Here is a 12,534-nt window from a genome sequence, read left to right on the forward strand (position 1 = left end):
TAAAGAACCAGATCTATGCCAAATAACCAAGCATCAGGTAAAGTTTAGAAGCTTTGTAAGTCACAACATAATTCTCCCAATACCATACCAAACTATGGTAGCCAAAAGAACCCAATCATTATCCATTTGTAAAGATTAGTTTTCCTAGACCAGATCAGTATAATGGAAAACGAGATCCAGCTAATGTCCAATCACACCCAAGATTAAGCCGAAGATATGAAGTTTGTGTAAAACCAGTTAGACCAGGCCAAATCTCCATTTGAATGTAACTAAAACTATCAAAATATGGCAGCATTCCAGTAACCAGAAAATCCATGCATAACCAGCATCACAAGCAGCATTCAGCCCTTATACTCACCATCTGATTTAAAAGAACCAAAATAGTATTTGATGTCATATTCTAGCTCAGTAGCAGAGGATTAAGTGAGTATGCAGTCAATACCAGGCAAGAACCAAACAACATCCCATGCTGATGTGAAAAAACTTTAACAGAATGTGGCAGCATAGCCAGTATACCATATTCCGATAACCTAACAATTTGATGCCTTTTTTATGTCAAGCAACTAAAAAAAATAGAGTGAGTGTATATAATCAGTACCATGCAAAAAGAAAAACCCTAATGATGTGTATTGAATAGTGTCGAGGTTTTATCAAGCCTTTTGCTTTCAGCTAAGGAAAATCCCAAAAGGTACAAATTTGCTACTTGCTGTAAAAATTCCATGGCAGCAAAACCAGCACCACCATCAGGCATTAAGCCTAATATTCACAACCGGTATCAAAAAAACCAAAATCTTAACCATATGTATGATAGTTTTGATGTCAATCTCTAGCACAATAGCAAAGGATTAGTATGCATGCGGTCAATACCATGCAAAAAAATCCTTACTGATGTGTAACAAACCATAACCATTTCTCCTTTCATAAAAAATCCACAAAAAAAAGTACTTCTAATGTAAAAACGCTATTTATAATCAGATAATAGAGCATGGGTTCTATTCTAAGTATTTTGAGAAAAAAACCTGTGAGTAAGCGCAATCCCAAGTCATTATCCAAGTTTCTAAGGGAGACCAAGCCTAAGTGAAGGGAAGAACCCCTCACCTTTATGTAGTGGAAGAGTCAGGGAGGAATTCCAAAAAATGCACTCGATTGTGGAGGTGCTGCAACAGCCTGGCATTGATCACAGATAATGAGTGCAAGAGGTAGTGCAGCCAGGATGGAATCCATGCGTGAGAGGCAGAGAATCCGTGCCGATCCGCCCTTCATAATGTGAGGCCGTGACTCAGTATGAGTGCCGCGACAGGGACTGAGAAAACCTAGTATATTCAATCAAGTATGAAGCTGCCCGGTTAAGAGGCCAAAGGATGGGCACCTAGTAGGAGAAAAGTTAGGGGGTTGTTCCCACAAGCTAGCCCAAAATCCACTATAGTGGTTAATTTCAACCCAAGTAAACCAAGTGAGGTTTAATTCACACCCACCATGCAAATTTTCTCAGTGGTATTTAATCAGCCATGCAAATGGCATAATAGGCTAGTAATAAGTACCATTTATTTTTCATGGAACAGTTATTGGCTATGGTCAACTGCTGTGACAAACTGTGTGTGTGTGTGTGTGTGTGTGTGCGCGCGCGCGCGTGCACGCCCGCACGAGTGCATGCATCTCTCTCTCTATAATCTCTCTCCATTAACATGTCCGATGTGTTCTAATAATCGTCTCTCTCTCTCTCTATAATCTCTCTCCATTAACATGTCAAATGTGTTCTAATAATTGCTCAATTATTACATCAAAAATGGTTGTCTTCTTGAGGCCATCGTGCAATCTTGACCTTGTTTTGTACCCAGACATGGTATCAAATTCACCAATTTGTAGCTGTTTGGTCTCATAGGTCATTTTGACCCTTTGAAAGACGTGAATATATTTCATTTCTTTCTCTCTCTCTCTCTCTCTCTCTCTCTCTCTCTCTCTCTCTCTCTCTCTCTCTCTCTCTCTCTCTCGGATCTAAGAGTGCAATTCACGTTTAGACTTCTACCATTTAAAGAGGGATAAAAAGTGCAAAAGACAATTTCACTATATAGTCATTTATGCGGATTTGCAAGTACACAATTGGTTACACATAGCTTACATAAATAAAATCCCTGTAAATATGTCTTTTAAATAGTTATCGTTGGGATTCCCCTCGAATGAGTTTTGGTGTTGGGTTTTGTGGTTTTGGAGAGGGGGGGGGGGGGGGGGGGGGGGGGGGGGGGGGGGGGGGTCATTGACTTTTTGCAGTTAGTCCATTGCCCTACTTAGGTGTATGATCTATCAAAAAAAGTGTTGAAAACGTCATGTGCCTCAACAATCTTCAACAATGATTTATAATACAATGGTGCATTGGGCTTTTTGGGGTGCATATGACCCGGAACCACAATACATCAAGAAAATATTGAAGTATTTTGTAGGACCTTTCAGTGAGAGAGAACAAGAAACTTCCCCAATGGAAGAAAGGCCAACATTAGATAGAAAAATAGCAAGATATTTTCAAAATCTATCAAAATAGCCATTTTTTCATAAAATGTGGCATCCTGTTTTCACGGAAAATGAAAAATGGCTTGCGTGATTAATAAATAGTTTAGAAAAATTAAACTATTTAATTTGAAGGTTTTAACAACACCAATGTGTTTAGAATGCCCAAAACCTTAAGAACAAATATTTTTTTGGCTTGTTCCGAGACTTCAAGAGCTCAAAATGGTCAACAACCCTATAAAGGATTGCTTGTGCCAAATTGCACACCCTAAGGGGTTGTCCTCTGCACCGTTCGGCACATTTTTCTTTGTATGATATATATTTTTAAAAAAATTTAAGGCATTTAGAGGTGTGTACTAAAATTAAAAAATTAAAAAATTAAAATATATATAAAATTAAAAAAATTTAAGGCATTTAGAGGTGTGTACTATTGATTGTTAACCATTGTTTACACTTTATGAAATCTCAAAATTAGAAAGAGATGTATGCGGTGTCAGATATACTCAATTGCTTTTTTGAAAGGGTGCAATAAATAAGAATATGTTTTATGGTAGTTTCTAGAGAGAAAAATTGGATCTCTTACAAGGCCCTCCAAAAATCCTTTGAATGTCTAAATGACATCTACCCAGGTTGAATTGTGATAGGCTAACAAGGGTAAGAATTCATTGCAGATTGTGGGCCACCATGGATCAGCTCCAAAAACTCGAACTTGAGGAACACAAGAACCCAGTTCATTTCTTCTCGAAGTGGTTTACCGTCTAGACAACCAGTATGTCCACCTTCATACTGACTAGGCTCCAATCACTTCAAGCATGGGACAATGTACAAGCCACATCTAGAGGGCATTGCCATTTGAGAGTTGAGTGGACACCTCAGAGTTTCTTAAATTTGGTAGCTGACTCTTAATTAAGTTGAAAAAAAACACTAATGTTAGCTTTAAGGATACTTAAGTACAACTCTACAATGGCCTTCCAAAAGCATTACTTAGGCCCATGTCACACTCATCTGGGCGGACGAGGTTCAAGCTTAGTTGCTCCAATCATTTGCTCCGCCCTCAATTAGCGATGTCACACAAAGCGGTGGACACAGAGCTCGTGAGCTGATGTGGTATGCCAACTCACGTCCACTATCCCTACCACTTCGTCTGAGGGGTCAAGGGCGACCTACAACGCCTAGTGCAAGCTTCAACCAATCGCGTTTGCAAGTTTTTAGCTTACCAACAGCGGCTCTCTTGCCTATGTCCACCACTCTGTGGTGGGGGGGAGAGAGAGAGAGAGAGAGAGAGAGAGAGAGAGAGAGAGAGAGAGACCTTATTCACATGGCCTTCAATATGCAAAAACTTTCATGGATCATGTCTCTCTCTCTCTCTTCGGCATATTGAAGGCCATGTGAATATGATTGCCGAGTTAAAGAGGAGAGACACGACTGTTTGACAAACTCCTACGGATGATTTAATTGGAAGCGAGTGCGCCTTTTGACTGTTTGACAAATTCCTGTGGACTAAGCTAGAGTACCATTTCTCCCGGCGAGCGTCTCCAATACACCAAACACACATTTCATAAGAAGTGGTATGTCAGCGGAATGATTCTGGTCGATGCTCTATACATCTAAGTTGTGAGGTTTTATAGATTTAAAGCATTTACTTATCGACCATTTACACATCAAAGAATCTTCAATCATGAATCAAGATGTAAACAGAAAACTAATTTGTAATAAAGATGAAGCCTCTTATTGATCGGAGAGACCCGACCATTCTAGCAAAGAATTACCTGTAAACAATGAACAAGGAATTACTTGTAGACAATGAACACTTCTATATGGGGGGAGCACACACCAAATACTCTCTTGCACATTAGCCGGCAGACTTATCCAACATCAATGCAATTTTGCATTGGATTCTCATTCTCCAACTCTACAAAGTGTGGCAACCAATAAGAATTCAAGAGTCCAGAAGCTACTGAGAGATGGAGCCCAAAACAGTACGGGGACAGAATTACGACTCTACCCTGTTGAGCAACAATCTTCTTTTAAGACATAAATGTAAAACAAATTCAATGAAGACAAAGAGAGCAACTACAGCACCAGATCTTAATGGGCTTTTAAAGCTATTGTAACATTTCACATAGCGCACTCTCTCTCCATTGTTTCAGTAAATGGCATCCTACAGATTTTACATGGAACATTTTAAACAAAGAGAACGCAATGCAAGATCGACGTAAATTTTAAGACATCAATAAATTGTCCCAAGCAGTTTTTATCAGAATAACTAGTGGACTCCTTGCATCACTTTATTCATAACCACCACAAAAGGGCATGTGTGTCTGAGAATCTGTGCCTCACTTAGTAAACCCTAAACGACCTTGCAAGCCCAGTTTAATGGATAATCAAAAGCAAGGCTTCCATCAAAAATAATAGGTCTCTTGCTAAACTGCGCCCACAGCAACCCAGGACAATAAAGTGATTCTTGGAGAAGCTCTTTCGATTATCACTTGCCTCCAGATCTTAACTCCTGTTGAGAGTGTTAGGCCTTGTTATCAATTTGTTTCTTGGTGGGTTTTTTTTTTCCATTTTAATTAATAATTGGAGTGTGCACCTATGGCCAATAGTTTTGCATAGCACCGTGTCCAGCCTCTTGATTGTCTCCGCCACTTCCTAGCTATCAATCTTCTTCTCGGATGTTTTGCTACAACTGTAGATGTTTAGCACCCACACATGCAGTAAATAGACATATCAACAACTAAATTGAATCACTCGAGATAACGAATATGCGAAGGACATTTTGAAATATTGAGATGGCACTGGAGTTTAGAAGGTATCATTTACCGTTCATGATATCAATTTAAAAAAATTTACCAATGAAGATACATACACAGCTGCCAAAGTCTTCTCTCTACCAAGTATAATTTTACAAGCCACCCAAACCAACCTAATTTTTCAACTGGCCATTACAGAAGTAATGCCTCGGATGTCAATTCTTGTTACAGGTATGCCGCCAGGAAATCGCCTACTTCAAGTTACAAATACTGCAAATACAAACAAACCAAAAAAAAAAGGTGGCTAAATATATTTGTCAGCAAAATCAGCATAACCACGGCAGAATAGCAAAAGTTAATACCAGGAGATGGTGGAGCTGTATTTGAAAATCTCCCGTCATCACTCTCCCTAATAGCTCCCTGTGACTGCAACCATGGATTTATGCGCGTGACAAAGATGAAGGTATTTGTACAGGAAGCAAATGGTACAAGGCATCATGATCAGACAGGGTCAACGGTTTCCATGTGAGCATTTCAAGTGCCGGCCCTAACAAATTAGAAGCCAAATCTGCACTGCCCATGTGGTAGTGTTGCGCTACGTGCATCAAAATTAGCTCAAAATGTTAAGCGGCATGTGTGCTTCACTGTATGGAGTGTAAAATCTTGCTGCCTAATTCTCGTAAATATCAGCCAGCTAATCCATGCAACAAAAAGCATCCCACAGACGAAGCTGCCCAGTATAAGGATTGTGACTGGCGTCATGTTGTTCGACCACAGGGTAGACATAGCCTATATACATGTTTAGGTGTCTGCCACCATACATCATTCACTACCATTCCTCCAGCCACAATGGTGTGTTTAGGTCTTCCAAGTTTGTTATACTGGCATCAGTGAACTGATGAGTTTCGTCAAGGTGGTGAGATTCCAAAGCCACCTCAAGACGCATCAGAATCTCTTTTGGCACGCTCACTTGGCACTCTAGCATGTCTTCCCAATCCAGTCCATCAAACCAAGGATGTTGCTTTATCAAATCAACTCCCCTTTCATCTGAGCCCAGCCTGTCTTTCTCCTCAACTACTAGAAGCTGATGCAAAGGTCAAATGAAAAAGGTTGATTTAGTAAGACTGCTTACCTATCTTGGAAGAAGCTGCTTTAAACAAGTAAACAGAAAATTGTCACCTTGTTAAGGAGGTCGCTCACTTCTGGACTCAAACCATCTGGAAGCAATAACTGCCCTCCAGCAACTTTGGCAAAGATATCAAGTTCGCTATCTCGCCAAGAACCAAAAGGTAGTTCATTTTGCAACATGAAGTAGATAAGCACACCCAGTGCCCACCTTCACACACCAACCAGTGACCCCTTTTAGTCGCTAGTTGTCAAAGTTCACAAAGTAGGATTAAATTTACTTCGAAACATGACCAAAAAATTGGATTACTCCATGAAATACGACGTACATTATTAGCCAAAGCTGATTACTCCATGAAATACAACGTACATAATTAGCCAAAGCTAATACCAATTCAAAAACCTCAATCAAAGAAAGACCATTCTTTGCATGCTTTTGTGTCTCTACAAAACATCTATGTCTTTCAAGGTGTTGAGAGCATTACCAATCAGCAGCAAATCCATGACCTTGCCCCTTTATAACTTCTGGGGCCAAGAAGTCCGCCATTCCGCATATTGTGAAAGTTCTTTCATTAGTAAGCTTTTTTGCAAAGCGAAAATCAACCAGCTGCAGAACCCGCAGAGATAATTATTAAACCATTGTAAAGCTCCTTATTGAACACACAAGCAATGAAACTTATAAAATAACTATCACTGCTACCTACTTGGAGTTGGCCCTTGTCGTCAAGCATTAAAATATCAGGAGATATACCTCGATATACCACACCATCCTGCAAGTTGCAAACGAAAGACTAATGAAAATGTGCTTTTTTTTGGCTCGCTGCTGCTGCACGCTCCCCCCCCCCCCCCCCCCCTTGCGCCATCGCTCCCCCTCACCCCCCTTCTCCTTCTAACCCTCGCTCTGCCCTCAGCCACCCCCGCGCTGCCCCCCCCCCTCGCCCTCGCGCTGCACCCCCTCCCTCCTCCCGCCTTCGCGCTGTTTCCCCCACCCTGCCCAGCCCGCCACCTCCTGCCCCCTGCTGCCCGCCGCCCTCCCCCCCTAGCCCTCCCGCTGCCCCCCCCACTCATTGGCTGTTTTCTCCCGCCCCTCCCCCCCCCCCCCCCCCGCAGCCTTCTATACCCGTGCTCGCCTCCTTTTCCTTCCCTCCATCCCCCCCCTTTTTTATCCGCATTATCTCCGAAGGGTTTTCTGCACCTGGCTCTGCAACACCTTTTCTTCGGACAAGTGTTCGGCGTTCTCGGCTGCAGATTGTTCTTCTCCGTCCGCTTCTTCGACTCAGCAGTAGACACAGATGGAGGCTCCAGCTCCGCCACAGAGGGACTCGCCTGAAGCCCCCTCGCCCGACCCCGCTGAGCCCACCATTCGACTTGCTCTTTCGCCGACAGAGCAAGCAATCATTGCCGCAGAGGTAGAGCGCTTGCAGGCGACTTCTGTCATCTGCAAGGTTCTTGGCACCCGTCCTAGCAGAGGAGAGCTGCGAGACCTTCTCCAGGCCCGCCTTCTCGCAGAGGTGGGCAAGATTTTGGATGTCCAGATCCTCGGACGGGGGTACTACCAGATCGAGTTCGCGACTTCCGAGATGGCCTCCAAGGTCATAGCTATGAGTCCACTCGCTATCCGAGCATCACGCGCCCACTTTCGACAGTGGCGACACGGTTTTGACCAACCCAACTTCGGATGTGCTAGTAGAGGAGGCAGACATCCCCATCTCAGTCTGCTTTCCGGGTTTACGGAGGGAGTACCTTCCACTGCTCTCCAGGATTGGCTCCGCCATCGGGACTGTTCTGGAGACACCTCGTACGGCAGCATCAGTAGCTGCCAAGGCGGCCGGCATCCCTTCAGTTCGAGTTTTGGTCAGAGATACCCACACGCTCCCGAAGGTCATCCTTCTGCCTCGGGTGAGTGGGGGTTGGTTTAGGCAGAGTGTGGAGTACTCGGGTCTCCCGAACCAGTGCTTCATTTGCAGACAGATGGGCCACCTAGCGAAGGCCTGTCCACGGAGGAGGCCTCGACCTGCACCTCAGCCTCAGCCCCAGCCTGCCAAGGCTGGGCCGTAGCCTCAGCCAGCGACACAACGCACAAATTCTGAGCCACCCTCAGAGCCTGGGGCTCCAGCGGAGGAGGGGTGGCAGCAGGCCCGTGGCCGTCGACGCCAGGGGCCACAGCGACAGCCTAGCACTCAGAGTGGCCCTGAGGTGCCTACTCAGCAACAGTGGGTTCCCACGGGGAACCGCTTTGGTCCTCTTGAGCAGGAGGAGCCCCCTACGCCAGCCTCCTCTTCCACTTCACCCTCGCCAGCCCCCCACCTTCAAATTTCCCCTCTTCCTCCTCATCCCCTTCCCCGCCCTTTGCTCCCGCCCACTCCTCACCTCGCCCCCCTGTCTCTGTCGCCCCGCCCCGCTTCTCTTCTCCTCCGCCCCCCCCCCCCCCCCCCCCCCCCCCCCCAACTCCTTCTCCCCCTCCTCCTGCTTCAGTACCACAGTCGACTAAGGAGACTGGTCCCTCGCCGACGGCTAGGAGATCTCTTGGCAGCGCTTTTGCCACGAGTCGCCTAGCGAGAGAGGGCCAGCCCTTCTTGCGGCCCCCTTTGCAGATTCAGACATCTTCCCTTGCAGCTATCCCTCGTGGTCTGACGAGCATTGACCTCCGACGCCGCTGGGACTTCTTCGATTATGGATTCACTCGCTTTCTCGGCGATTCCGCAGCAGACCACGAGGCAGCCTGCTTCAGGGTCCACGCTCTGTTCCTCGCCGCTAGGGGGACAGAGGCCTTGGACTCAGCAATTGGTTTCTCCTTTCCCCTCTGTGGTAGGACCGAGACAGAGTGGTCCCTCGACTCAGTGGTGGGATGGTTGCATACACAGGTTCTCGAGTTCTCTCACCACATGAGAGAACTTGGAGTTACAGATTTGCTGCAGACTTTGTGGCCACTGGCCAAGTTTGCGGTGACACCCCAAACTCAGCAGAATGTAGGCACATTGTGGTGTACTTTTTTGCTGATACACAGTGTTTGCCTTGCTATGTATACATACATGAGGACTCCTGGACAGAGGAGGTTGCTTTAAGCACGGCTCGCTCTGCTTGGGCTTGGGCCAGGCACTCACTACAGGCTCGCCTATCTAGAGGACGCTCGGATGTGGATTACTCCCCATCCAAGCCTGCCTCGAAGATAGCCCGTCTTGCTGCTGCGGCAGCATCTGTTCTCTCTCGCTCCCCATGAGGATCGTCTCGTGGAACGTGCACGGATTAGGTGGGCCCAGGTTTCAGCGACAACCGGGGCCGATTGCGTCAGGAGCTTCAGCGTTGCCTTGTGGGAGGAGAGATTGATCTCCTTATGCTTCAGGAGCACCATTTGTCTGAGAGCCGCATTCGGCGATGTGGTCAGATTTTGCGTGGACGTTATGATACCTTTTGGTCGGCTGTTTTTGGACCTGGAGGCATCCAGGGTGGGGTATGTATGACTATTGTGGACTCATTGCAGCAGGCCATTGTGGGCAGAGGGATTATTGTGCCAGGCAGGGCTCAGTGGATTACTGTGCAGGTTCAGGGTGGCCTTGTGGGCTTCCTGAACATCTATGCGCCCAATGTGGCGAGTGCTCGTGCAGAGTTTTGGTCACAGATTGTTGAGTCTTTGCCACAGGTTGACCATTGGTGTGTAGGAGGGGACTTCAACATGTTGGAGGACCCCTCTGACAGGATCGGAGGCAGCCATGCTACTGTCCATGGAGTCGAGTTAGCAGCTTGGGAGAGGTTGTGTATGACTTTGAGGGTCTCGGATACATGGCAGCATTCTGGCTTTGTGAGGCCTCCAGAGAGTCTTGCCTTCTCTAGATCAGACCGCAGAGTGGGAGGAGTGAATCTATCGCGGATAGATCGCTTCTACACTAGTGACCACTTCAGTGACTTGGGGGGATCAGTGGGCATCCTCGCAGGGACATCCTTCTCGGACCATGCACCAGTGATCCTCACAGTGGCAGACAGGCAGAGGAGTGGGAGCACGATGCTTCGCATCCCAGAGCGGGTCTTGTTGGACACAGCACTCAGAGAGAGGGTAGAGGCTCTTTGGACAGAGGACATGGACAGCCAGGCTCTACCGGCAGACAGAGTGGCCTTAGGCCTAGCTCAGCTTAGCCACTTTTTTCTCCAGGAGTCTTTGGCTCGACGGGCTGCAGCGAGAGAGGTGGAGCAGCGTCTCAGACGAGGCATTGCTTCACTACAGAGGATGCAGGAGCAGCATCCAGACAGTCCATGGTTGGAGGAGCAGTTACAGCAGGCTCGACAGGAGCTTGCTTGCACAGAGGAGAGGCGCCATGAGTTTGCCTTTCACCGACAGGCATCTCAGTGGACTCAGGTAGGTGACAGAGTGACAGGTGCTTTTTTTGAGACAGTAGGACCTCGGCACTCGCATGCCAAGGTCAATCAGCTGAGGAGACCCGATGGGTCAGTTGCTTGTGAGCCTGAGGATATGCGTGCAGTTGCTACTGACTTTTACCGTGAGCTACTGTTGGCTGAGCCCCAGTCAGAGAGACAGGATGCATGCAGGGAGCAGGTTTGGGCGCAGATGCCTTGTCTTGTGACTAAGGAGATGCGCCAGAGGCTGGAGATACCTCTTCAGCTTGAGGAGCTGCACACAGCTCTTAGGGCCCTTCCTCGTGGTAGCTGTCCAGGTGAGGATGGACTAACTCCCAGCTTCTTCTTGGAGTACTGGGACTTGCTTGGCCCAGATCTTTGTAGTGCCTTTTAGTACATTCTGCACACAGGAGTGATGCCGGATAGCATGAGTGAGGGCCTGATTTACCTCATTCCAAAGGAGGGTGGCTCCTTGGATGAGATTCGACAGTGGCGTCCCATCACCATCCTCAACTCAGCCTACAAAATTCTTGCCAAGGCTCTGAGTTTGAGGATTCAACCACTTTTGGAGAGCCTTATACATGGGACTCAGACAGGTTTTGTCAAGGAGCGCAGTATCCTTGACAACATCTTCACTTTCTGGGAGGCTTCTGCCCTGGCACGTCTCCGTGGGGAGGACCTTGTGATTCTTCTTCTCGATTTTGAGAAGGCATACGACAGAGTTGACTGGGACTTTCTAGAGGGCACGCTTCGCAGGATGGGCTTTTCAGATGCTTGGATCAGAGGGGTGTCAGCTTTGTACAGACAGGCTCACAGTCAGGTGCTTTTGGCAAGAGGTAGAGGTGAGCGCTTCATGCTCACACGATCGGTCAGACAGGGTTGTCCTCTTGCCCCCTTTCTCTTTCTGTTCTATGCGGAGGCGATGAGCAAATTTTTGGTGTCACAGCAAGTTGGTTTGAGGGGCTTAGCACTCCCTATACGGGGAGATGAGCTTCTAGACGCTGAGTTTGCCGACGACTCAGCCTTGTACTTAGAGGGCAAGGAGGCCAATTTACACAGGTGTGGGCAGGCTCTAGAGACCTTCTGCTGTGCATCGGGCGCATTGATCAACTGGAGAAAGACAGCGGCTTTCTCGGTTGGCAGTGCTCTTGTGCCAGAGTGGATGCCAGGAGAGGGTTTCAGGTGGATTCCTCCAGGGACTGCAGTTCGATACTTGGGTTGTCAGGTTGGTTTGGATTTGTCCCCCGAGCAGCAGATTGCTCCTCTTCTCCTGTCCATCAGGAAAAAGCTGTTACACTGGAGCTCAGCACGACTTTCGCTGGCTGGTAGAGTAGTAGTTGCCAACCAGGTGTTCTTGGCAACTATGTGGTACATCACTTCTTGCTGGATCTTCTCGAGTTCTTGTATCAGCCACGTAGAGAGGCTGATCAGGAACTTCCTTTGGTCAGGTCGCGACACTCAGGTTGCCCGAGCCAAGGTGGCTTGGTCGGTCATCACACTCCCTTGTTCTCAGGGAGGGCTTGGGATCATTGATCCAGCACAGCAGAGCAGAGCCCTTCTTGGGAAGTTCGTCGTCAGAAGACTTCTTCCAGGCGAGGAGTCCTGGAAAGAGTTCTTGCTGCAGAGGCTTCGTGCCAGGGTGCCTCAGTCAGGAGGCCCTTGGCAACCTTCGACCAGATGGATCTTTACAGAGTTGCGCCGAGTAGGTTTGAGCAGGAGACTGGAGGACCGATTCGCTATGAGTTTGCTTCGCACTTGGGAGCTCTTACGGCGTGGCCTAGAGCAGAGACAGCCGACATGCACG

General features: G+C 47.3%; 1 protein-coding gene across 1 annotated transcript in view; it reads right to left on the bottom strand.

The window, feature by feature from the left end:
- Positions 1-5,266: 5,266 nt before the first annotated feature.
- The window catches only part of LOC147437416 (protein phosphatase 2C and cyclic nucleotide-binding/kinase domain-containing protein), a 69,885-nt gene continuing 62,617 nt past the window's right edge, over positions 5,267-12,534 (bottom strand). The window contains exons 13-17 of the mRNA XM_086486947.1: positions 7,085-7,150; positions 6,866-6,987; positions 6,435-6,591; positions 5,618-6,339; positions 5,267-5,525 (exon numbers count right to left, since the gene is read on the bottom strand). Of these exons, the coding sequence (XP_086343073.1) occupies positions 6,085-6,339; positions 6,435-6,591; positions 6,866-6,987; positions 7,085-7,150 (600 nt within the window). The 3' untranslated portion in view covers positions 5,267-5,525; positions 5,618-6,084. The remainder of the gene's footprint in view (positions 5,526-5,617; positions 6,340-6,434; positions 6,592-6,865; positions 6,988-7,084; positions 7,151-12,534) is intronic.

Source organism: Adiantum capillus-veneris, chromosome 17, assembly GCF_014529385.1.
Source record: "Adiantum capillus-veneris isolate H3 chromosome 17, ASM1452938v2, whole genome shotgun sequence".
Lineage (NCBI taxonomy): Eukaryota > Viridiplantae > Streptophyta > Polypodiopsida > Polypodiales > Pteridaceae > Adiantum > Adiantum capillus-veneris.